The 26,912-nt window shown below is 42.6% G+C and overlaps 2 protein-coding genes across 2 annotated transcripts in view; both read right to left on the bottom strand.

Moving 5' to 3' along the window:
• Positions 1-276: 276 nt before the first annotated feature.
• Positions 277-22,869, bottom strand: LOC112229828 (glycogen synthase kinase-3 beta). The gene is made up of 10 exons (XM_024395905.2): positions 22,468-22,869; positions 9,935-10,122; positions 9,399-9,482; positions 9,091-9,201; positions 8,727-8,857; positions 4,961-5,165; positions 4,657-4,752; positions 4,357-4,543; positions 4,000-4,071; positions 277-3,469 (listed from the first exon to the last, which is right to left on the bottom strand). The coding sequence occupies exons 1-10, from the start codon at positions 22,640-22,642 to the stop codon at positions 3,402-3,404; spliced, it is 1,317 nt and encodes a 438-aa protein (XP_024251673.1). The 5' UTR covers positions 22,643-22,869; the 3' UTR covers positions 277-3,401.
• A 1,044-nt stretch (positions 22,870-23,913) lies between these two features.
• The window catches only part of LOC112233285 (protein capicua homolog), a 31,195-nt gene continuing 28,196 nt past the window's right edge, over positions 23,914-26,912 (bottom strand). The window contains exons 19-20 of the mRNA XM_042310128.1: positions 26,714-26,839; positions 23,914-26,513 (exon numbers count right to left, since the gene is read on the bottom strand). Of these exons, the coding sequence (XP_042166062.1) occupies positions 26,227-26,513; positions 26,714-26,839 (413 nt within the window). The 3' untranslated portion in view covers positions 23,914-26,226. The remainder of the gene's footprint in view (positions 26,514-26,713; positions 26,840-26,912) is intronic.

Below are 26,912 nucleotides of genomic sequence, written 5' to 3' on the forward strand. Positions count from 1 at the left end.
AATGTTATATCCTTATATTTCTACTGCTGTATCATCAAAATGGCTGTTTTCAGTCTCAATATGTTCTGTTGATTAACAGATAAGACTGAGTCATCTAATTATTCCTCAGAAAGCAATGTCCAACTGATCGCCACATTCCCTCTAAAACAAAGTCCCCTGACATTACAATGACACTCCATTTCACCACAGGCTTTCCCCATCATTTAAATCAATTTTGAATAATTAAAAAGTATATTAAAATGCAGAAAAATACCACGCACAAACCAGAAAGTCAGATTCGATTTTTCAGACCTATTTTACACTTTATTAAATGAGATCATTTCATACAGACAGTTTGGTTCTCTCCCTCCTTCACTCTCCTCCCTCATCCCAAAAACACACACCAGTTCTCCTGGCCAGGATGACGCAATTGAAACAGGATTGGAATGAAAAATGACTGATCCACGTCACAGAACAGTAAAAGTGACCTCACTTGGGTTGCTATACATACACATGTTGATGCACACGCAACGTGGTACTTATAGGATAAACACTAGTAGCCTGATACTGCTAAGATTTAGTTATGAAACCAGCAGCTAGGCAGGTACATAAAAACACACACTTCCACACACGCTCACGGAAGCACACACAGAAGGGGAGGGGGGTTGGTACATGGCTCGTCGTACTGCAGTCACTGAATTTTGTCTATGGCTGCCATTTTAAAAGCAGCAGAGGTCAGAATTGTCCGTGATGGGCTCAGGCATTGTCAAGGGCGGGAGGCTGGCTGCATCAACCGACCTTGTCGCCATCATGGCCCTCAGGTTTACCCTTCACATTACACTGGGTAAAAAAAAGGTATTATGGCTCCTCTGCACCCAACATGACACTTTCACACACTTGAAATCTTTTTTTAGGTACCCATTGTAATGAATGGGGGCAAGTCATTGGCCGAATGGTTGTCTGGTAAACTCAAAACAGCCCACACTCAAATTTCCCTGTCATAGGTCAGTACATATGTGAAACTGGAAATTATTTAGTTGGAATCGTACCAGAGAGTGATTAAATCTTGATATGTCCAACCAAACACCTTTTCCCCATTCAAAAAAGTAACTTGCTTTAAAATACCAATGTGTGGGTGCCAAGTACAGTACATTTGACATAATGCCCACAAAACAGTTAGGTGCCTCAACCTCTCCCTACATGAGAGAACACCAAGTGAGCAATAAATAAAGCAGCGAGATACAGTACAATCGTATGTTGATGGGGTGCACAACCAGAGAGATGGAGAGAGAGAGACGACAAATAGGGATTTTTTTTTTTTTTTTTTTTTTTTTGGGGGGGGTATTTACATCTTAAATCAGGACATCGAAAACTAATTGTATTTACAGACTTTTGAATGGAAATGAGACCAGTCAGTTACAGACGGGTTCAACAGGTAATGGAAAATAAACGCTAATACAAATAACGAGGAAAATGGGAAAAAAAAAAAAAAGTGGGTGATATTTACAGATGTGCAATAAGATGGGGGGGGCATGGGTTAGGGAGAGAAGCAAATGGAATCCAAAACAATATGCTACATTTCAAGCAAATCAGTTGGGATTCTGGGCTAGGGAGCAGATGGCTTCAAAGAGATAATGGGAGGTAAAATGAGTTATTTCAATCAATGTCAGCACATGAGGGTTGTTCATACAAGGGGGTGGCTGAGGTTGTACAATAGCATAACACACCTGCACTAGAAAGCATTCAAGTGGTCATTACTGAGAACTGAGCTAAACCTACAACACTGGCTTTTTAAAAACGGTGCAGTTTGAATTGGCGGGTACAATTCTTCACATGAACACACAAATACTCCGCTATTCCCCCCACCCTTCAATTTCTCACTTATTCTCATGAACTCCCACAAGCACATAGCAAAGTACAAGCCTATAGGACTACTATGAACTAGCTATCTGCCCTTCTACACCAGTAACAGAGTATGTCTTCACACAGACCCACCTTGACTCCCATTTCAGAGAATTTATTATAAGGAACTGGGATCATGGGTCTGTGTCAAAGTCCAAACTGGAGTTAACTACTCTATATAGTATATATTTATGTCCATATGGCTGAACCCCCATAGTTGATAATCCATTCGTCCTCTACAATCTAGATGGGTGCCACACTGACAAAGATTTTTACAAGTGTGCTGTGAAAAGTCCACTTTCTTCACTGCAAATTTGAAATGAACATCTCAAAACATAACACAGTTTGTATATACTTCCAGAAAGCTCCCTCTTTCAAATCAGGAGTTCTGAAGAGTTCATGCTATGAATGGATAACAAGCACCAAATATAATTGATGGTATGCCATTTATTGAAGCCAATAGGAAGGTGACAATTGACTACCACAGCAGTCTTAATCATCGATAGCACCTTGATCGTCTTCCCACGGACAGTAAAAGTAGGCTCAGTTTGGGATTGTCAGTGGGAGAGATGCTGCTACATAGATGTGAATCCTGGATCTCTCAAACTCCACCACCCTCTGTCAAAACTTTTCCTTTAGGTCCTCAACACACATGGGAAATTGCTAGCAAGTACGGCTACCAATTATAACTTGCACTCCCGTTTCAATGTAAAAACGGCCTTTTCCGAAGCAAATTAAAAAATAAATACATTTACAAGTAAAAGAAAAAAAGCAGCTGTCATTTAATCTCTTTTTAAATATCATTTAAAAGTATAAAACAAACACAGCCTCTTCATCTCTCCATCTTGCAACCAACACCATTTTATCCCATTAGAATCATTTGGTCGCATCGTAGACTAACTGGGGAAACACCTCAATTGGCTTCTAGAGACAAACTCCTGTTCACTTTGTGTGGTGGTGGCAGGAACTCTTCATGAAGTTCTCAGTCAAATAAATAAAACAGAATAAAAAGAAAAAAATACATTTGATTTAAAAATAAAAAATTTAAAAAAAGATTTAAAAAAGTATTAGAGAGGACCTGTCCCACCTACTGGAGCTTTAAATGTCACCCCCAACAGCAGGGACATGAGTGTTATAAACAGCCGGAGAGAAAGAGGGCCAAAGGAGATGCAGCGAGGGAGTGGGATAACACTTATGGTGGCAGTACATGAGAAAGTGTGTTTGTGTCTCCAACTCTTAGCCTGTAGTGCTGATCGAGTTTCAATTTCATGTAACAAAACTACCTTGTCAGCTAATGATCTCCTCTTCCGGCTATGAATGGTTTGTTCAATGTATGTACAGTACAAAAAAGGTATGTTTGTAACCAATGGGGAAAAATAACAAGCAGCGAGGAAGAAAGAAGCAATACAGAGTGTGTGTGTGTGTGTGTTTAGGCTGGCAGACAGAGGTGTGTGTGTGTGTGGGTGTGTGTGCGTGTGTGTGTGCGTCGGGCTGGCAGACCGAGGGTTTGCAGGGACATTTCAGGTGCTGTTGTTTAGTGATCCGGGTACAGAGCTGTGCTGAGAAGAGCCGTCTAACCCAGAGCCATCTACAAAGGGACAGGGGAAAGAGGAAGGGAAGTGGCAGAGAGATAGTGTTAGGTATATTGAGAGGATATAATACATTGCTTTTGCTTGTCAGGAATATACTGGAAACATAAGCAATTACACAGCTAATTGTAGTAAGACCTCTAAAACTGATTAGAAAACCTGTCCCAGGTTTCCAGTTAGAGGACCTCCTTTGGACTACAAACGTTCTCAATGCAGAAAGGTGCGGTTCTCAATGCAGAAAGGGACCAACATGCGTCTCAGACTGGTGCCCCTTTGGCTGCAGTCTTCTACAGAAAGGTTACTTTGACCAGAAACATGACATTTGTTTTGCCATTTGTAAAAGCAGCATTCATCTTACTATCCATTTGGATGCAGCTTAGAGCTCCACCTAACCTAGAATGTCTGCAAGCCAATCACTGCTTCATAACACCAGGTGCAGATATGGGAATGTATGATTGACAGCTACTCTATCTACTGAAGTGAAATGCGTAGCCAATGCCTATGCTTGGAGACGGGGCGGGGCTCATACCAGAGGACGCAGTCTGTGCGCGGGCATGAGGAGGAATGAGGGTGGAGTTCAGCTGGGGCTGGATTGACAGTTCTGGAAGGAGGAGAGATGGGAAATAGCATTAGTTTTATAAGACTGTGGTAAGACCAAGGTAATCGCATTTCAAAATTAGGTCAAAGTCTTACAACACATATTGAAACAAATATATTCTAAACTTCATATTGTAGATATTCTGCACCTACTTTTAGGATTTATGCATAGGTTATAAAACGAAGTTGGGGTCAGGTCCATTTACATTCTTGAATTGATTCCCTGAATTTAAATCGAGTCAACCCCTTTCAGGTCACAGAAAGTCAGGGTTCAACAAGGTGTACTGACCGGTGGTGCTGAAGTTGAAGAGAAGGGGCAGCTCTCGGCCGCTAGGCAGCCGGGCGTTGGGCTGGCGCAACTCGTCGAAGAAGGAGTGAGCGCAGGCCTCCAGGGGCGAAAAGCGCGTGACCGGGGTGTATTCCAGCAGGCGCGAGCACAGGGCGACGGCCTCCGGAGGGGAGCGAGGCTTAAACACCTGTAAGAGGTGGTACAAGGACACAGACAACATGAAACAGTTGCATTCAAAATAAGACATTAGTTGAAAGCCAAAAATAGAATAATGTTTACACACACACAATAACCATTTACCTTAGTCCAGGGATGCGCTTTGATCTGGGGGAATTTGAACTCTGTGTAATTGGGGTTCATTTCACGGATCTGTTCACGTGTTGGAGTTCCCAAAACCTGAGTAGCAGAAATACAAGTATACAGTTAGTAGTGTACAATGGGTATCATTTGGTTTCTCTCCACAGCACCGATTATAATCCAACTTTCCTCCCCCACACACACACATCCTCATAAGCCAAATGCTAATATGTAATCAGAATGTCAGGTATTTTGTCCCTGTAGTGTAAACCATAAACAAAAACACACCCTTTCCCTATTTACTCACCTTGATGATCTCTACTAGCTGGTCCACTCCGCTGTCCCCGGGGAAGATGGGCTGTCCCAGCAGCAGTTCGGCCAGCACGCAGCCCGCCGACCAGATGTCGATGTTGGCCGTGTAGTCGGTGGCGCCGAAGATGAGCTCTGGGGCGCGGTAGTACCGCGAACAGATGTACGACACGTTGGGCTCCCCACGAATCAGCTGCTTAGCACTGCAGGCAGGGGTCAACCGCAGAGGTTAAAGGTTAGACCAGGGGTTCAAACTTTTTGGGCCCACGACCCCATTCTGATATCTGAAAACTTGTGACCCCAACAATTAAATTAGGGCTATGGTAGTTATTCTGCCCTTGAGTTGCGTTCCCATGCAAAACTTGACAGATAGCTAACAACTAAGTCTTCAATAAAACTCCCAAGGCGTGACTTTTCTTGAATGAATATATTGAAAACGTTTATGTTGTGAAACTGCAAAATACAGAAAAGAATATACTTTAGTATTCAATTCACACCGACATACTGTAGCTGTACATTAAACATTTGAAGTTGCATAAATACAAAGCACGTGCTAAGGTACCATGCATCTGGCATGATGCCAAACCATATAGCTAATTGTTACTCATATGGTAATTGGCTCCTTTCATTACTCTAATAATGTACAACCATTTATGTAGAATAACAAAGCATATTACACTAGGAACAGTAACAAAACTACAGTATTGTATATTTTACAATTCGTTTGCATGACGCACGAGCAAAGTAATACAGCTAACGACATACATTAAGGCATTGCAATTTGTGAGTAAATGCAACCAATATTGATATGTAAGCAACTCTATCAATAACAAGATTATCATCATTAGCTAAATGCTTGAATCGAACTTACAAACAAATATGTTTCCAAGGCTGAAGCGTGACAAGAAATAACTACATTGAAAGACCTGCACCGTAGCGTTGTTTGTAGCGGCTTCTATGCGTGCAAAACAAATTCTGTACTTCCTGTTTGCGTCGTCTTTCTAAGTACCAGAAAGCGCCACTAGGGGGCAAATAACACCATTGAACACAATGAAAATCCAATTTAACCATTGTAATAAAATAATCTGTTACCTTCTAACAGGATGGCAGCACAGTAGTCAATTGCAAAACATGCAAACAGTATTTCTGATTGTATTCTCAACTCACCATCATATATATTTGTAATGTGGGGTTATGACAAATTGCAAATGAGTCTGACAATTTCTCTTATCTCACCGATGAGATGGGTGTGCTTGACACATGTTGCGTCGGAGCGTCTCAAAGTCAGTGAATTTGTGGTCTGCAGCATTCGGTCACATGACAGATCAATCAGCTGTTCGATTTCACTTACTGGCATGTCAACTGAGCCAGGATCACAGTCAAATGGATTTCGCTGATTCGGACACTAGTCTGTAGATTTTGGGGGGGTATTTCCCTGCATGCCTGCGTTCAGTTCGTTCTTTTTCAAAAAAAATGTCTGTTACATAGGTAAGGAGACACCTTTACTTACACAGAAAGTCAACAAAGTCTGTATTTACATCCATTGTGAATGACAACAGTTCCCCTCGCAACTCAAAAATAAAAATAAAAATCCAACACTCCCCCTCGATAACCACCAAGCCTCAAAGTGAAATAGAACAGTCATGCTCTGATCCCGTATCTCCATGTAGTTTACAATTGAAGTTACCTGCTGAATATCTCCAGGTTCTGCGCTCAGCTTTTTTGCCGCCAGTTGCTCTCGTGTATCCATTATTGCTCAGTGGATGTGATGGGGGTGGGGTCACCTTGGGGTCGTGATAGGGGCTGCACCAAATGTTTGATGTATTATAATAATTGATTATGTTTAATTAATAGAAGGGGTATAAGACCCCTCCCCCCACTACAGAGTCCTGGACCACAGATTAGCAATACATATTCATTATAATGTTTAATATTGTTCCACAGTTCATTTCTTGTCTCTGCTTCTTATAAGAAACGGTCTGAGAGATGTGTGAGTTATTCCAGTCAAAACAGGGTGTCTGTGAGAAAGCGCCTCAAGGCTAAAAGAGATTCATAGACACAGAACCCTGCAAGGGAGTGAAAGAGATGAGACTAGTGAGACATACCACTATAAAGCAACTTGGAGAGTGGAAGATTACTGCGGAGCCCTTAGAAAACACTGGAACTATTGTCTCTCCTGCAAGTTTGTATAACTGTATGTGCATGGGCTTGGTCTCATGAGTAGAAGGTGTTGACGTAGGCAGTTACATCACTAGGGGTTGACTGCAAGCATATTAAAGCAACTTGGACCCTTTCCTATTTTGCAGAACTTACTCGGAAACATGCGTGCTATGTTGCCATGGTCAACTGTCTGTCTGCAATAGCATTAAAAGGTTTTTGATTGATTTACTTAAAGATAGTCTGATTTCACCAAAAAGTAAATACAATGCATCCATATGGCAGAGGGAGACATTCATAACTAGAGTGCAGAGGCCTGCCCGCCGTCCTGTGATAGATGGAGCCCCATCTGTGGAAAAGCCCACCTTCGATCCCATGGAATTGATTTTGTGTCAGTATAGCCACGCAGCACACTGAACAGCCCCTGTGCCGTTTCATGCTCAAAACAACATGTCCTCGTGAAAAGCATCCCCCTACATGTAGCGAACGAAGGTCAATGCATCTCGGCCCTCACAGCTAACGTCCATTTGGAGAGCACAAGGTAGGAAGTTTCCTCAGTTTCCTCTTGATTGCTAGCTATAGCATCAGTTCTTAGTTTCACAGAGTTATCTGACAAAGGTATTGATGGAAGTTTGTGCCTCCCCACACATCGTTTTCACCATATTAATTGCGGCCGGTAATATCTCCATTCACCATGGGAGTGGTTCAAGTGTAACGATCAAGTGCGGCCTTTTCCCCACAATTTAAGGGAGCTCTGGTAGAATTTTTACTTATAGATTTGAATAATTTTCATTTAGATAGATTTTTAAGGTTGAGAGATATATATATATATATATATAGATATATAGATATATAGATATATACACATACACACACACACACACACATACCTCATCTTATCTTTGTGGTTAACCAGAGTATTCTAAAATAAATCTAGTTGAAGCTAATACAGTCTCCTAAGCTGAGTCTAGGTTATGCCAAGACCGTGTTCTTACAATACTTCCATCTCTAACCACTGCAACAGTTGTTACTGGTAAGAAAAGCATTAGATGCTTAGCAGTAGAGCCATGCAGGCCTAACCATGTGGTATGGGAATAGACACGGCTCTTTGGTGCCTCCTTGAGACCACCTGACCACACTACCCTTTGGTGTTTAGCGTAAACTAAGGTATACAGCACGCGATAAACCAATGAACGAGGGGTGGGTCTCCCACATCTCAGTGTAGTTCTATTTTTTTTATACCGAAGTTAATATCTCAGTGGAGATTTCTACTTATTGATTTACAATTAAGAAGCGCAGTGTGTACTTTTTTAAATAGAAAGCAGCCCTGCATCTGTCTGCATAGTAACAGAACTGGATGTACTATGGGGAAAATACACATGAAAAGGGTGTGAGTTGATAACTGTAACTAAGGACAACTGGATCAGTGTTGCATAGCCCCATTCAAGGGAGGGCATAGATCCATTTCACATTCTGTCTGGTTGAGCCGATTTATTCAACCAGAACACATAAGACCCAAGTGTACATCAATACTAGGTACCAGTCAGTCATATTGGATCAATAGCATGTTAACACACTGTGTGGAGGGAAATATCTGACCAGCTTACCTCCCAAAGTCACAGAGCTTTAGGATGGCCGTTTCAGGGTCCACCAACAGGTTCTGGGGTTTTATGTCTCGGTGGCAGACACCCTGGGAATGGATATAGGCCAGGCTGCGAAACAGCTGGTACATGTACACCTGAGAAAAGACAAAATGTCCGAACAGAGACCAATTAGAACTATAAACAAATCAATAAGAGGGAGTCATTCTGTGTCAATGCCAAGCCTGTCTGGGAGAGTAAACAAAAAAGAAGATAGTTCATAATTGAATGACTTATACTGGACAATCAAAGTCCAATGAACAGATGCCGAGGCAAGCAAAAGTGGGACAATGAAAGAGAGCAAGTGAAAAAGAAGGCGAGAGAGTTTTACCTTGACGTAAATGATCGGAATGATGCTTTTGGCCTTGTTGAAATGCCGGGCCACCCTGTACACGGTCTCCGGGACAAAGTCCAGCACCAGGTTGAGATACACCTCATCCTTCTGTATAGGGGGAAGAGAACTGAAAATCACTATGACTACACTAAATCATAACTCCATACGTCCTCAGATTATTCTTGTACAATGAAAAAGCACTTTACAAAATGTAACAAACTTTGTAGTGGGATAAATGACTCATTTGAAGAGGAAACAGACAGTTCAGGTGCTCAGTGTGCCAAAAACAATGGATGGCAACCTACCTTTTCACCACTAGAGTAGAAGAAGTAGCGTAGCCTCACGATATTGCAGTGGTCCAACTTTCGCATGATCTGTAGCTCTCGGTTCTACATAGGAACGTTAAACAAAGAATAGTGGGAAACGTCAAGGGTTTCTGATTGACCTGTAAGCACATTGATCTTTAGTACGCGCGTGATACGCGTTTGTTCAAGTACATTTCTGTTACCTAAAAAATAAAACGTAGGCTACAATACCAATTACAAAGCGGTGTCCCTGTATTCAGACAAACAAGTAGCTACTCATAACATTAGTGGAATTTACAAGACCAATCCAAAAATGGATATTCATATCACTAGTATGTTAAACAAATTAGTGATAACAAAATGTAAGTGATAACAATTTTAGACAAAAAAAAAAAAAAAAAAAAAAAAAAAAACTCAGCATTTACAGTCCATTAAAAAACAGCTTTCTATAAATTATGTGCTATCGCTTGGAAATAAACAAATATGACTCTGGGTGACACGAAGCCTGTATGTCTTCAAGAGAATGGCCTCCATACCTTGAACCTCTTGTCCTGCAGCACCTTCTTAATGGCCACCATCTCCTGGCTGTCGATGAGGCGCGCCTGGTACACCACACCGAAGGAGCCATTCCCGATCACCTTGATGTCCGTGTAGGACACCTCCTGTGGACGGTCGGGACCCTGCCCAGATGTGGCCACCACTGTAGTCACCTTCCCACTGTCCCCTGGGAAACAACGATATGTTAACGACATAGTTGTCTTTTCAGATTTGAAATGGAGGTGATCAGTGTTGTGTTCATTAGGTATGAAACTGAAAACAGGAAGGTATGCCCATTATCTGAACAATAAGAAAATAGGTTTTACTATGGTGTGTCAATGAACAGGACATTGATGTTAATATAGCGCATTCTGAAAGTATTCAGACCCCTTGACTTTTTCCACATTGTTACATTATAGCCTTGTTCTGAAATTGATTTAAATAAATGTATCCTCACACAAAAGAAAAAACAGGTTTAGAAATGTGGGCAAATTTTTTTTTAAACCCAAAAAACTTTACACAAGCATTCAGATCCTTTGCAATGAGACTTGAAATAGAGTTCAGATTCATCTTGTTTCCATTGATCATCCATGAGATGTTTCTACAACTTGATTGAAGTCCACCTGTGGTAAATTCAATTGATTGGACATGATTTGGAAAGGCACACACACCTGTCTATAGAGGGTCCCACAGTTGACAGTGCATATCAGAGCAAAAACCAAGCCATGAGGTCGACGGAATTGTCCATAGAGCTCCGAGACAAGATTGTGTCGAGGCACAGATCTGGAGAAGGATACCAAAAAATGTATGCAGCATTGAAGGTCCCCAAGAACACAGTGGCCTCCATCATTCTTAAATGGAAGAAGTTTGGAACCACCAAGACTCTTCCTAGAGCTGGCCACCCGACCAAACTGAGCAATCGGGGGAGAAGGGCCTTGGTCAGGGAGGTGACCAAAAACCCAATGGTCACTCTGACAGAGCTCCAGAGTTACTCTGTGGAGATGGGAGAACCTTCCAGAAGGACAACCATCTCTGCAGCACTCCACCAAATCAGGCCTTTATGGAAGCGTGTCCAGACAGAAGCCACTCCCCAGTAAAAGGCACATGACAGCCTGCTTGGAGTTGCCAAAAGACAACTAAAGGACTAAGACCATGAGAAACAAGATTCTCTGGTATGATGAAACCAAGATTGAACTCTTTGGCCTGAATGCCAAGAGTAATGTCTGGAGGAAACCTGGCACCATCCATACGGTGAAGCATGCTGGTGGCAGCATCAAGCTGTGGGGGATGTTTTTCAGCAGCAGGGACTGGGAAACTTGTCAGGATCGAGGGAAAGATGAACAGAGCAAAGTACATTACAGCTCCTTGATGAAAACCTGCTCCAGAGTGCTCGGGACCTCAGACTTGAGCAAAGGTTCACCTTCCAACAGAACAACAACGCTACACACACAGCCAAGACAAGACAGGAGTGGCTTCAGGGCAAGTCTCTGAATGTCCTTGAGTGGCCCAACCAGAGCCCAAACTTGAACCCGAACAAACATCTCTGGAGAGACCTGATAATAACTGCGCAGTGACACACCCCATCCAACCTGACATTCCTTGAGAGGATCTGCAGAGAAGGCCACCAAATACAGGTGTGCCAATTTTGTATCGTCATACCCAAAAAGACAAGGCTGTAATCGCTGCCAAAAGGTGCGTCAAAGTACAGAGTAAAGGGTCTGAATACTTATTTAAATAAAAAAACGGAAATATCACATTTACATATGCAAAAACTTCTGCTAGCCTGTTTTTGCTTTGTCATTATCGGGGTATTGTGTGTAGATTGATGGGGGATGACGACTATTTAATCCATTTTAGAATAAGGCCATAACAAAATGTGGGAAAAGTTAAGGGGTCCAAATACTTTTTAAAATAAAATGTGCAAACATTTATAAAAACAGTTTTGCTTTGTCACTATGGAGTATTGTGTGTTTGATGAGAATTATATACTTTGAATGCACCGTATATGGTTCATTCCTACAGTTACTGTGATGCTCTTTTGAATGAATGTATGGCTATTGTGGGTAACATTAGTGACCTAGTTTAACATTGTGACGTAAACAAGGGCTCAAGTTATAATAGGCCTTTACATTTCCAAAACAGGCAGCAGGCAGAGAAAAGAATTGCTCAGCATAGGAAATAGCCCTACAGGGTCATGTTAAGGAGAAAATACTATCTAGACTTGTCCAATAAGATTGTTTGGCGTTGCAAAAATTGTTGCGCCAATGTCCTACTGAACAGAATCCAGGGCTCGAGTTATTAACTACCTCGTGGTTGTTTAACCACTATAGTAACCGCCTGCCTTGTCGGAAGACAAGACAAATACATGCTTTACTGTAAAATCCAATATCACTATTCCAGGGCTATTTGTGCTCCTTTGACCATCTTTTGACCTAAGGAACACAAGACTTGCGATTACTCCTAAATAGGCCCATCTTCGAGCTCATCCATTACACTTGAACGCAAACAAGTTTTTGGTGGCCTGGATCAGAGAGTTCTCTGAGGCAGCCATACCTTCATGTGAAGGTTCATTCCCTGTATGGAGGACAGAACAGGGCCAGATGGCTGGAATTGAACTGGAGACCTTTGCACTGAGAATGACCCTGCTCTAACATGCTGACTACACCGCTTGCGTTGCAAAACAAATGTACACGTATCATTGAAAATCCTTGAGTCTGTAGCCAGGCGCTAAAATAGAACTTGATTCTATTTTTTATGCTTGATGAGCTGCAGGTCCCGCCTCTCCCATCTCCTAATTGTTTTTTAAGAGCATATACCCTTGTGGGTGATTGAAAGATGAACACTAGTCCATTTGGTGGTGGTAATGCACCTTAAAGTTGGTTGCCAACCGACATACAAAATTCCTCAGAAGGATGACTAGAAACGATTAGTTTCCCTTTTTAAAATCGGTGGATTAAATGTCGGAGAAATGGGTAAAAGGATTCAGAAAAGGACTTTATGCATTTCAGGTAAAATAACAATTCAATGTTCATATCCCAGGTGAAATGAGCAAGCAATTGCAAGCTGCTGTCCACATTTTTGCTCAATGTTTCACCAAGATTGACTTACACCATGAGGTTTGAGGTCAAATTTATCTCATCAAACATAATATGGAAATGGCTGCAGATCCTTTCCCCCTTGTACTAATGATCTCGAAGCTTCTGCGCATGCGTTTCTTCTCTACTTTACGAACAGTCTCTGCTCTATTCGTAGCGAACAGGCTACTCTGGGGAATGGTCGTTTAACAAAGATAAATCCAAACTGAATCAATGTCCGCAAGATCACAATGATAGTATTCTACATAACAGAACTTCATATAATAGTATCGTATGACCATTGCTTTACTTGGGCCGGCGTTGTTTGGAGCGCCGTACTGGCACCTCTAATTTTTGCGGAATTTTGGGAAAACAAAGTAGCCTATCTATTCTGGCCCAAGTTAAAACACACAGTCAAAAATGGTTGATCAAAGCGGAAATGCGGCGGGATCTGCATTGAATAGCAATCGAGTGAGGGTATACATTTCCTGATTCCGCTTTGTTCATGTTTATTTGCCACCAGTCTGAATCTGTGCGTAACAGTAGGCAGTTCAAGATTGCGCAGATTGAATATGTGCCAGCCTGAATGCGCGTGATGCGCTGTTCCAAATGGTCAAATTAGGTGTTTTATTAGAGTTTAAGGTCATGAAAAGTCATGGAAGTTTGTTTCAGTTTTATGTAATGAATGAAGGCACACATACATATTATCAATCACTCAATCTACATAATCAGCAATCATCGGAATGACCCGTAATTGTGTGTGCGCGCCAGTGGGCTGTTGCCAGAGGAGAGAGAGCGTGACATTTCAGTAGCATTTATAAAATAACGAAAAATTAACTAGACAGCCAATTCTAAACTTGTAGCATTTCTCGCTAGTTAACTATAGCTAAACTAAGCATTCATGTCGTTGTCGCCTTCCCACTGGCAATAGCCTAAATAGATTTGTTGGAATGCAACGTTGGAATGCTGAGATTCTCCTCTATTAAACAGCAGCCATGTAATTGCAACAACTTTCAAAATATTCTAATAGCCTAAATGACAAATAACTTGCTGTGCATAGATCTCGCGTGATACATTCATATTTTAGCCTTATATAAAACATGTCTAGTTAGATACCTTGCTATGAAGTAGCCTACCTTATCCATTTGACCCCTGATTCATTGAATGAGGGAATACTTTCATAAAGACAAAAAGTATTTGGTTTTAATGTTGCAATATTTTATATCAAGGGTGGCAAACATCCTCCTTTTTGTTCACTTTGTAGCCTAAACAACAGCTCAACAGGACCTTGATAAGCAGACCTGGGTGTTTCAGGGCCAGAACAAAAGCCAAGCCTACACACCCAAGAGCTCTCCAAATGGAGGTGTGGCTGACAGTGCAGTTCTACTTTGTGGGGGTTAAGTGCCTTGATCAAGGGCACAACGGCAGGAGATGGTAGGCCTACATGGGATCAGGCACCTTTGTGTCAAAGCTTACTTTTTCCATGTAGGCTATAATAATAGTCATGACAATTTGGTTAAGTCATGGAGAAGAAATGGTCAAAGTTTTTGAACCCTTAACAGTAAATCAGGAAGTCTATAGCATAATGTTATTTGTGAACATAGTCTAATGGACAGACTAGGAAAATGACCGCTCCTGCACTTCATTCATCAAGTCAAGCACTGAGTAAGAAGTTACTATAAGACAAAGACACAGCATTTCTCTCATGTGGCAAAAACTCAACAGCGGGTGCTCGCCACTAGGCAAAATACACAGGTTGGCTATGCTACACTCTTAAAAGTAGCTGAAATGATTTTTGAAGGGTCCTTTTAATAACCTAATACGATTACCAAACATGTTCCAACACCTTAAATTGCAAAAACTTCAAAAGGTAAATATTTTAAAACATCTATTTTTCCATATAGAGATAAGGTGTCCGTTTGAATAAAATCAACTTTGTAGGCTTCGGAGCTTGTCTGACACTAAGTACCGTCATTAAAAATTAAGACAAATTACTCAAGAGGGAGCCAGACATCAATTTAGCCTAACAAGATGGGGGGGGGGGACTAGATTTACTGACACTCTCGCTCCCACTAGTAGATTCTGCCAATCTGCCGTTACACTCCTGAAGTTGCCGGTAATAAGCTACGCCAGCAGCGGTCGGCAACCTTTTCCATTTGGAGTGCCAAGTTATCATTCCATTTCTACTGATCTCCGTACCCGTTCATATGCACATTGTCATGGAACAGTTGCATTTCATTTATAATAAAGTCTTCATATCTCAAAACCAATGTCATGTGGTTAAAGCAAAATGATCTAAAAAGTAACTTCTATTCCTATTGCCAATGTAAAAAAAAAAAAGCCTAAATAAAGCCAACAAATAAAAACATTGCAGCCTGCAGGTTGAATTGGCTACAGATGGCCTGTCTGTAAGGAACTTGAAACATTGTATAACTTGGCCCAAAGCTCATGCTAGCAAACTTGCAACATTGTATAAAATATTCTGGGCCCTCAATTTCCCAGGTGCCAGTGAGCTCATGACAGACACAGCTGTAAGCTATTTGCCCAAGGGATAAGAAGTAATCAGGTAGGCCTATTATCTTTTTTTTCCCCGAAAGGGAGAGAGCTGGAACGATGTTTCAAACAGGCTACGTTGAGGAGCTATTGTCATTCTGAAATGGAAGTAAAAACAGATTGATTGTTTGAGGCAAAGAAAAAATTACTTTGAGAAGCTCCACAGTGATGGTGAGTTAAGACAATCAGAAATAGTATCAGATCCCCAAAAGGGTACATTTACAGGCCTCCATTTGTGCACAGGTCAGGTAGCCTAGGACTACTTCTATGCGTAATCAGGTGCCTGTTCTTACTCAAGACTGACAGGAGCGCTTCAAACAAAAGACAAGGAATAAATTGACAACTCGTAAATGGAATAAAATAACTTCTCACAAGTGTAGCCTAGGTTGTGCGCTCTGCAAACAACGTGTCCACTTCTATGACAAAGGTAACTAACAATATATTGAATGCATTAATAGAAATTCCAGTAACCAAACAAACATAGTAGATTAGAAATTATGGGAATTAAATGGTAGGCTAAATGTACTACTGGTGTGCCTCTGCAATGGATTAGTCCACTGAGACAGGAGTGAATCAGACAGGTGTCTCGTGTGCCATACATTTTTTGTATACATTTTCCACTGCTCGACAAAGTACAGTTGGTAGCGTTAATGCACTAACGGATGCCAGCCACCGATAAACCCCACAGAAGAAGGGGGGCAAGAACGGTAGCTAGACGTGCACCGGTAAACAGTGTCCTACGTCCGCGCCTGTCTTCCCGCAGTTCTGTTAACGACGGCGAGGGCGGGGGGAATCAATGGGATAGAATGGTGCCGGAGGGGATGACCAGGCCCAAATTTCAGACATTTGTATGAAGAGGAGACGCCTTTACAGAAGTCGAAGCGCCAGATGCCTGGCGAGACAGCGTCGGTGAGTGGATAATCCGCCTTTACCCTCCGTTCTACTGGCGAAAGTGAAATCACTGGATAATAAACTGGATGAGCTCCGTTCGAGACCATCCTATCAACGGGATATTAAAAACGAATATTCTGTTTCACAGAGTCGTGGCTGAACAAGGACATGCCATGCACCGGCAAGACAGAACAGCATCCTACGGTAAAGATCGGGGTGTGGTGGGTCTGTCAACAGCTGGTGCGATCTCTAATATTAGGGAAGTCTCTAGGTTTTGCTCACTTAAGTTAGAGTGCCTCATGATATGCTGTAGACCACATTATTTATGAAGAGAGTTTATCAATATTCTTTGTAGTTGTCTACTTACCACCACAAACCGATGCTGGCACTAAGACCGCACTCAAACGAGCTGTATAAGGCCATAAGCAAACAAGAAAATGGTCAACCAGAGGCGGCACTGCTGAATGAGGTAAAATGTAAATCCATTTGATCAAATTCCTACCAGCATGTCACGTGCGCAAAAAAAATACAGTCCTGTCTCATCGCTGCAAATCCCGTACAGACTCGGGAGAGGCGAAGGTCGAGAGCCAGCGTCCTCCGAAACACGACCCAACCAAGACGCACTGCTTCTTGACACAATGCCCACTTAACCGGGAATCCAGCCACACCAATGTGTCAGAGGAAACAGTACACCTGGCAACCGTGTCAGCGTGCAAGCGCCCGGCTCGCCACAGGGGTCACAGGAGCGCAATGGACAAGGACATCAATGCCGGCCAAACACTCCCCTAACCCGGCGACGCTGGGCCAATTGTGCGCCGCCCTATGGGTCTCACGGTCGTGGCTGGCTGCGACAGAGCCTGGACTCGACCCAGGATCTCTAGTGGCATAGCAGGCAACTGCAATGCAATGCCTTAGTCCACTGCTCCACTTGGGAGGCGAGCTTAATTTGTAAGTGTATCGACGAGGTTGTCTCCAGTGACCGGACGCACATATCCCAACCAGAAGCCATGGATTACAGGCAACATCTGCGCTGAGCTAAAGGTGAAAGCTGATGCTTTCAAGTAGCGGGACACTAATATCCAATCCTACTACACTGGCTCCGCCGCTTGTCGGATGTGGCAGGTCTTGCAAACTATCACGAATTACACAAGGGGAAACCCAGCCACGAGCTGCCCAGTGGCACGAGTCTACCAGATGAGCTAAATGCCTTCTATTCTCATTTCGATGCACGCAACACTGAACCATGAATGAGAGCACCAGCTGTTCCTGGATGACTGTGTGATCATTCTCCATAGCAGATGTAAAACCTTTAAAACAGGTTAACATTCACAAGGCCGAGGGCCAGACGGATTACCAGGATGCATACTCAGAGCATGTACTGACCAGCTGGCAAGTGTCTTGACTGACACTTTTAACCTAGCCCCGACCCAGTCTGTAATACCCACATATTTCAAGCAGACCACCATAGTCTCTGTGCCCAAGAACGACAAGGTAACCTGCCTAAATGCCTACCGCCCCATAGCATTCACATCTGTAGCCATGAAATCCTTTCACCTTCATCCCAGAAACCATGGACCAATGGTCCATGACAATCTTTATTGCACTCCACCCTGCCCTTTCCCACCTGGACAAAAGGAACAACTGTGTGAGAAAGCTGTTTATTGACTACAGCTCAGCATTCAACACCATAGTGCCCTCCAAGCTAATTACTAAGTTAACCCTATCACTGAACACCTCCCTCTGTAACTGGATCCTGGACTTCCTGACGGGCCACCCCCAGGTAGTGAGGGTAGGCAACAACACATCCGACATGCTGACCCCCTCATTTTATTAGAAAATGTTTGCGCTGACTCTCTTGCACAGGGTTGATGTAAACTCACTGGACTCTAACCATACGCACACTACAATGACCCACCATAAGACACATATTCCTTCACATACTCTGCTGCTTGGGGGGGGGTAGGAGATGCCCACATGGACTAACACCCCGAACTGCTGGCTGCAGTTGCACACCAGAGGTCAATACAGCAACTCTGTTCGATGTGGGAAGAGAGCGTGAAGACGTGCTAGCCAGTTAGTGGAAAGAGAGGTAAGGTCCACAGCCCACCTGTAGCTAGATTACAGAAAGATTATAGCTAAATAACTGATGCTGTTTTCATGCTCACATTCATTTCATATCTAGTTATCAAACAGAAAGAGAAAGATTTGCTCTCTCATAGCAGCTAGCTCGCGGCAGTATTATTAGCTGGGTCGATGCTCGTCACTGCAATTCTATAGCCCAGCTGTCCATATAGCGCACACTATTCAACAACAACAGACTGCCACGGTGGAGGATGAATTGCACTAACAAGGTGTCTTGTTTACACTGAAAACTCCTGCTGCAATATAGTAGGATTTCAAAGTCTAGATCAATCAGCCCAGAATTGATTTCACCACTGAACCTTCCAAATATGCCATTTCATTTCACCAAAATGCTTTGACCTCAAGATTCATAATTCTCACCATGTAATTGTTTTGTACATTAGAAGCTACTAAGCCCCAGCGAGGCTATAGCCTACACTATTGCAGCTAACCCCACATTTCTTATCTTCCCTCTCAACTGCCTGAGGGGGCCCTCTACCTGACTGTATGAGGCCACCCCCTCCCACCTTGCTTGGAGCCTGTCCTTTGTCCTGCCCTTCTGCCACCTTATTTCAAATGTGTTCAGAAGTTATTCTGTACAATGACCATCTTTGATTGTTTTTCTCCATTGATGTGATTATAACCCATAAGCTACCCCCCAAGTGGTGACCTGGGATAACCTCACCCAAGAGTTGAATTATTTTCCATAACTTACACACCGATCAAGGCTCTACACTGAAACATGTGTTTTCTGTGGTCTACACAGAATAAAGACCTTTATACTTAAAAAAAACAAAAACAAGACTGGACCTTGGATTCCTCAAACCATCCAACACTCGTGTTGGCCTGTGCCATGTCATGTGATTGTTTGACAAGACAATACTATCACGTGATAAGATTTCAGTGTTCCACAAATAAACAATGTTTACTTAGTTGCATTTTCTATCAGTTATCACAATACTCTAATCAACTAGAGTAACAGGTAAATATACTCCAGTTTAAGGTAGGTTTCAACATGGCTATTTACCTCATTAAACACACGTTGCTGCTGACAGACGGTATTAGAGACATCTAAACTCTAAGGGGAAATATGGTGTGCTCCCTAAGAAATGTACAGGCAAAAATACAATAAACAGTGACATGGAACGCAACTTACTGTTCAATAACGCACACGAAAGGAACCATTCATTTATCAGTCAGGAGTGCCAATAATTTATGCCACATTCAAAACAACTGGGAACTCTGAAATCGCCGACTTCCAAGCATTCAAAAAAACTGGGAACTCTGAAATCGCCAACTTCCAAGCATTCAAAACAAGGGGGGAAAAAAAGAAAAAGAAGCTCCGACTTGGAAAAATAGTTTTGACCGGTCATCCAACTCAGAATTCTAAGTCGGAAACTCCGGCAGCTTTCTGACCTGAAGAACACTGATGTCATGCCTTCACCTTATTCCCTCCCCTGAGTTCCCAGTCGTCTTCAAAGCACCATTAGTTCTTTACAATAACTATGAACTGGTTCTGGCACCAGGAGCCTGAGTAGAAGGTACTCACGTGTGCACTGTGTGGGAGAGAGGTCATACATACAATGAGAACAGCTTGAGAGAGGCAGCCTTTCATACACACTCTATAGGGAACAAAATGGTGGTGGTGGAATAAATTAAACCACAAAATATTTATCATCGATAAATTCAAAAAGCAATTGTTATTCATTACAGTTTACTACAGTAAAGAAAGTGTAATGTAGGCTGCATGAGCACATCAAATGTTTCTTTCCATTTGGGCTCCCGAGTGGTGCAGCAATCTTGGAATGGATGCAAGGTAGCCTACTAATAATAGGCATTGAAAGTGGGTTGCATCGAAATCTGTAAAATGTCAAACGCACCTGTCAATACAGTAACCAGCAGTTACCTCCCTGACCAAGGCTCTTCTCCCCCGATCGCTCAGTTTTTCCGGGTGGCCAGCGCTAAGTCTTTGTGGATCCAAACGTCTTGCATTTAAGAATGATGGAGGCCACTGTGTTCTTGGGGATCTTCAATGCTGCAGAAATATTTTGGTACCCTTCTCCAGTTACGTGCCTCGACACAATCCTGTCTCAGAGCTCTACAGACAATTCCTTCGACCTCATGGCTTGATTTTTGCTCTGACATGCAATGTCAAAGGTGGAACCTTATATTGACAGGTGTGCACCTTTCCAAATCCTGTCCAAACAATCAAGTTATAGAAACATGTCAAGGACGATCGATGGAAACAGGATGCACCTGAGCTCAATTTAGAGTCTCATAGCAAAGGGTTTGAATTCTATTGTAAATAAGGTATTTCTGTTTAATTTTTAATTAATTTGCAAATTTCTAAAAACCTGTTTTTGCTTTGTTATTATGTGGTATTGTGTGTTGATTGATGAGGATGTGGAAAAAGTGAAAGGGTCTGAATACTTTCTGAATGCACTGTATGAGAACAAGATAAAGATGAGCTGAAACGCTAAAACAATAACACTATCTGGCTTAAAATTCACTGCAAATCATTAAAAACAACACTGTTGGCTACTTCAAAGCAACATTATAACTCAAGAAGATCTAAATGTATATCACCAGTAAAACCTGAAAATCACCATTCACGATTGACAGTGAGAAATGTGAAGGGGACCACAAAACTGTTTTGTGAAGTAGGGATAAAAGTAACACGAGCAGAACGTGATCTGCACATACGCAGAAGCTTCGGGACTTTTAGTTATATGGGAAAAAGGTCCGGGAAAAGTCGGCCAACATAATATACTCTACATGACTAACATGGACCATCATGGTGGATAAAGCCATCCAATTCGCACTACAAGGGAGAAATTGTAACCATGTTCTATGTAACAAAAACATTTGCAAACTATGCATGGAAGTTGTTGATGTGCTATGTGAGCAAGTATTTCAGCTTGTCATCTACTAGTCTACTTTGAGAATTATTAGCTAGCTAACATTAAAACAGCTGGCTCGGTTACATGTTTCGTCACTTTATATTAAGTTCTAATTAACCTGTTAATTAACGGCCAATGTATAGAGAGAGGGCTCTTTCAAGACTGGTTACTTGTCTGGGCTACTGGATAGATAAGTATCCACTATTGACTTAATTTGAACAATAGATAAGGGTGCTCTTAACATAAATATGTGTTGGAAACGCAAAGCTAGTTATCTGGCTACAAGTAGCTTAGTCAACCGTTATGAACAAATAATTAGGCTACCTAGCGTATAGTACCAACTGACAGCTAACGCTCGCCTGTAGTTTGTTGTGCCAGTTAACGCGTTAGCTAGTTCAAGAAACTATTTCTCTTTACCTATCGCTAACTCGTTTGCTTGTTAACATGTACAAACGGTGTGTAACTAACGTTAGCATAGCTACAGTAGCTAGATAGCTTACTAGCGAAACTAGATCGAATCCCCTTTTTAAACTAGCTAGTAACTAGTCACCTAAAACCTATATTAGACGCTACCTAGCTGCTCTAGTTACAAGTTAGCTAGCATGTCTTAGCACACGTAGTTAAGGTTGTTTGCGTTGCTTATGCTTTCTTTATATATTTAGCTAACTAGCTAGTTACGGTACCTCGATGTCATTAACTAGCTAACATAACTAACACAGACAGCTGCCGAGTTAAGCAAGCTAAATAAGGTTAGCTAACTAACGCGAATGTCTTGATTTTTGCCGTTGGTTAACAAGTTAACTAGTTTGCTAACTGACACGTTAGCCGTTTAGCCAACGATAGCTACTGAAGGCTGGCTAGCTAGCTAACTTGCTTTTTCAAACTAACGTGCAGAACTGCCCACACTAGCTACAACAATTTGACACTGGACTGCAATGCGTGTCTTTTAATCATCTAAAACAATATTTTTCATAAAATACATAATAAACTTACTGGACAGCTTTAAATTCGAGCATCCAGACGAACTGCTCCCCGAGGCCTGCGGGACCCCGGTCTTTCCCGTGCTGCTCCCCACGGCAGCGGCTGATCCAGTGGATGCTGCAGTGGCTCCGGGAACACCTTGTGGCTCAGCAAACGAGCTAGTTCTGGGCCGCCCGCTGCCGCTCATATCTCTGTGCAAGGGTAGCGGGCGGGGGGCTAGGGATTCACTATTTATAGCCAAGTGAGTTTAAATGTTGCCTGTTTTGACTGCAAATGCAATAATCATTGAAAGACAGACAGAATTGACACCGTTCAGATGAGTCGTCCCTTGCACTGCCTGTCTGAGCTCGTAGATCGTATAAAACTGACAGATTACATTTCCTCCTGGGAAATGAAGTTCGACGTGGCTGCTGCTTCCCGTGTCTTTGAAAATACCTATAGAACTACACTACTAAAATAACGTTGCGTTTCACCAGAGGTGGCGCTCCGTCTGGGATTTCTACCGTGACTGTAATAATGATGTGTAAACAAAAGGGAGAACAGACATGGAAACTACAAATCCAATCATGTTTTAGATTAGAGGAGAGAAAGAGTAAGAATTAACATAAAGATAATGGCGAGTGCATCTGGAATCCTTGGGACGTCCGCACCCTAAACCAAACCCATAACCTAAACTGAACCATTTTACATTTTAATGGGGTTAAGGTTAGGGTTTCAATGGGGTAGGGACATCCAAAGGGTTCGGTCCTTCACATGCCTCTGGTGGCCTCACAGCAGTTGTCTCCCACTTCTGACACCATCGTAGCAAATCCAGGGCGGTTCCTGACCGGGCCTCGAACCTGGGTGTCTGGTTCCCAAGGAATGCACACAATTCACAACAATGTTGTCAGAGGTGGCAAGTAACTCAAATGTAGTGCCTGGTGTCAATTAATGGATGATGCAAAAAGTGTCACCCAGGTATCTGAATGGTCTGGTACACCAACTGTAGTTTTGGATTAACGATCGTGAGATTATGAGTTCATATCGCCACCTGCCTTGGCAGGAAGGATCTTAACATTGTAATTGCAGTTAATTCCAGGTAATCCCACTTTAAGATGACTGACGGCACAGGTGTGAGATGTCTACTTGTGTATGGAAAATCAATTAACAAAGGGAATCTCAAAATACTGGTGATTTCACTTTGTGGAAGCAACCATAGTCGACTGTGTTGGGGAGTCACTGGTTGACGTTCACTGAATTCAGATTCTCTTCTAGTCATCCTTTCAATTATCAGTATGGGCTCACACCTTTAGGCAAAACATGGGGGTGTCTACGTCCACATAGCATAAAGTAGTTCTTTGTTATTACAGACCTTACAGGGGTAATTCCGTTGGAATCTTGGGTCATTTGTACAGAGATGGATTCCATTATACCAGCACACTCACATTCACTAATCTGACTCAGAACAAAGACAAAGGATATTGTGTTAGGTCTTTAATATTTTCAATATTTAGTTTTTTGTGTGTTTTGTTTAGAAATATTGCACATGGTCAACATGCCTGTTTATGAGCTCACACTCATCTCTCTCATTCTAAAATTCCTTCTCCAAAGTATGGACAGTTTATTTTAAGCACAATCATACAGTGTACACGCATACATGTGTGTGTATGTATGTCTGTGTGTTTGCGTGCGCACATGCATGTTCATGGAATCATTTCAGGCCTCACCTTTGCAAGATTCAACAAATCTTTGATAAATTCTATGTCTTTGATCTTGGACTATCTCATTAATATAACAAATCAAGATGTCATATAATAGTCCTTGTGACTGTAAAAATACTGCCTCTAGAATACGTGAAGAACATATGATTGATAATGTCTTATTGTATGGTATGTGAAGGAATCCGGGTGTGGCTGATTCCATACATGCATGTGCACAAACACACACATCATCTATATGCACATATGGAAATATATATATTTTTTTTTTTCACACATCCAACTGTATACAGAGAAATGAAGGTATATCCATAACTACCCCAACTCTTCCCAAAACAAGTGAAGAGGCAAAAAGTGCTATTTGAATTTCTTTGACTTTAGTTAGTTAGCTACGCTCTATCTCTTCAAATATAGTAATCTCAGATCATTCTTCTTATGCCATTGTTATTAGAATGGGTCTTCTGACTGTACTGTAAATATCTATGGCACCGACCCATATAACCCACCCATTCCAAATATCGTATTGCACCATTTAATAAGGAAAAAATAAAGTGGCAGAGAGGGAAGAGAGAGGGCTCCAGAGAATGCCCTACAGGGCTGGTCTAGGATCTGCTTTCCCTGAACTAAACCCTAACCAGAGCCATCCTGAGCTACATAACAGAACTGACCCTGGACCAGTGCTTAAGGGCACTTTCTAACAACACTTGGATAGAGGGGCAGGGAGAGGAAGCAAGGGGGGAAGGAAAGGGACTAGAAATGGAAGAGGGGGATTGATAACAACAAGGTTATTTCTATGAAACAATCTCTAAAAACAATACTTTCCTGATTTAAGTTGCAGTCACAAGACCACACATTGTGCAAACACCTGATTTCAACGTTTAAAAACAAACTGCCTGCCCCCTCCTCTATGTGTCTACTGAGAAGTCATGGGAGAGGGGAAATGGCCCAAAGTAAAATTTAAAAGAGGGCTCGCGTGGGCTGTATCAAAACCCCTTTTATATAAGTTTATGCTGGAGAAACACCAATAAGAGCCACGAGAGAAAACAGGCCACATAAAACGTGTTATTTCCACTGCAACAATAAAAGATAAAACAACATATCCACTGTGTGACTACTAGAAGTTGATTCAATATCTACTTTTGCTTGTGAACTGTCACTTGGGAGCCAAGTGAACCATGTCACATCATCTGCTTCCGGTGTCCTTGGTGGAATCCGCAGCCTCCACTCGAGTTAACCAATGAATGGACCATCGTCTCGTTCAGCCTTTCTCTTTGCTCTGTTACAGCCAACCATTGTTGAGTTTGTTGCTTTGTCACGCATCACCCTTCAATCTTTACATATTTCATATCTCATAATGGCGTCCACAAGGGGGGAAACCCCAATATACAACTTCCTCTCCAGCCAACAGGAACTCAACCTGTCTGTGACAGTGATAACTGATTGGGCCAGGGATTGGGTCAATTGTCACACTGAGTCCCGCCTCCCTTTATCGGGAGCCAATGGTATCCATGCTTGACTCACTTTCTTCAATCGCTAAAAACTGTGCAGGCCAATGGCTTGGTCAGGCGAATGTTGAGTAGACTGATAGACTGTGTGTGTGTGAGTCCATTTCAGTGCTGTCTGTTGTTGCAGCATAGAGGGGAATTTCAGTGGAGGTTACATTTGGATACATCCCAACCACTGTGCTGAGGAGTGGAGGGAGGGAAGTCAAGTCAATGGCAAACTGCATCCGCACAAATTGTTACAACGTGCCGTTGTGTATGGTCATCTTTCGTATGACAGTGCTTGTGACTGCCACCCAAGAGTAACAGTCTGCGTTGGTGGGGTGCGCGTGTATGTGCGAGAGAAACAGAAAGAATTGTGTGTACCACAGAATGTTTTGTATCAAACTACAAATGTGCTGAGATTACGGCCAGTACAGAACTGTGCCGACGAGATACTGAAGCCCTGTTACTACATGTACAAGGACATGCAGTGCGTCACAACAACACTCTCTCTCTCTTTTGTCACTTTCTCTCCATCTACTCCATTCTCTTGTTTTTCTCCTTCTTTCCATCCCTCTTTCTTTCCATTCCTACAATTTACCCAAACTCCTGGGCTCCTCGGGACTCCTCCCTCTTTCTCCGGGCTCCGTCCCTGTACCATCTCGAGTGTTAGTATTTGAGGAGCCGTTGGAGGCGGAGGTGGAGTCTGTTGACCCCGGGACCCCTGTTGTTGAACCGCCGGGCTCAGAGATTCCAGGGGTTCCAGGTGTGGCTGTCTGCATGATCTTCTGCCTCACTTCCCTGATCTTCAGCTGCAGACACCCCTTGGAGGGAAAGGTGTCTGAGTAGCGCACCTGGAAGGCTGCAGTGGCCTGGGCTAGAGGAGGAGAGGAGGGAAAGCAGATGAGCCCTCTGAAGGAAAGAATTGCAGTGCAGCATTCGCGTGGTTGTATCAGAGACTAGTTGGTTGTAATCTGGTCTTGCTCAACCGCAAAGCCAGTATACAAAGTGACCAATGAGCGTAAACAATTCTGCTACATCAGTCAATGAGAGAAGCAGATGGTGACGGGTGGCTACCTGAAGGGAAGAACCCGTGTTCCTGGAAGAGCTGCATGACAAGAGCCCTGCGCTGGTCCAGAGTCCTCCGGAGAGAGGAGTACGGCACTCTGTCCAACTCCCCCAAGACATCCTCAGACTCAGCAACTAGAGAGGGATACATGAGATGCGAGAGAGATGAGAGGAGAGAAGAGAGGGGAAAAGATGGTGATTGAGAGAA

This window comes from Oncorhynchus tshawytscha, linkage group LG31 (genome assembly GCF_018296145.1).
Source record: "Oncorhynchus tshawytscha isolate Ot180627B linkage group LG31, Otsh_v2.0, whole genome shotgun sequence".
NCBI classification, from domain to species: domain Eukaryota; kingdom Metazoa; phylum Chordata; class Actinopteri; order Salmoniformes; family Salmonidae; genus Oncorhynchus; species Oncorhynchus tshawytscha.

What these genes read in the sequence shown, in the direction of transcription:
- LOC112229828 (XM_024395905.2), bottom strand. Translation starts at nt 22,642, where the DNA reads ATGAGCGGCAGCGGGCGGCCCAGAACTAGCTCGTTTGCTGAGCCACAA. An exon ending in CTTCAACTTCAGCACCACCG is followed by an intron (nt 4,072 to 4,356) that starts GTCAGTACACCT and finishes TCCTCCTTCCAG; the next exon opens with AACTGTCAATCCAGCCCCAG. An exon ending in CGCACAGACTGCGTCCTCTG is followed by an intron (nt 3,470 to 3,999) that starts GTATGAGCCCCG and finishes GTCCCTTTGTAG; the next exon opens with ATGGCTCTGGGTTAGACGGC.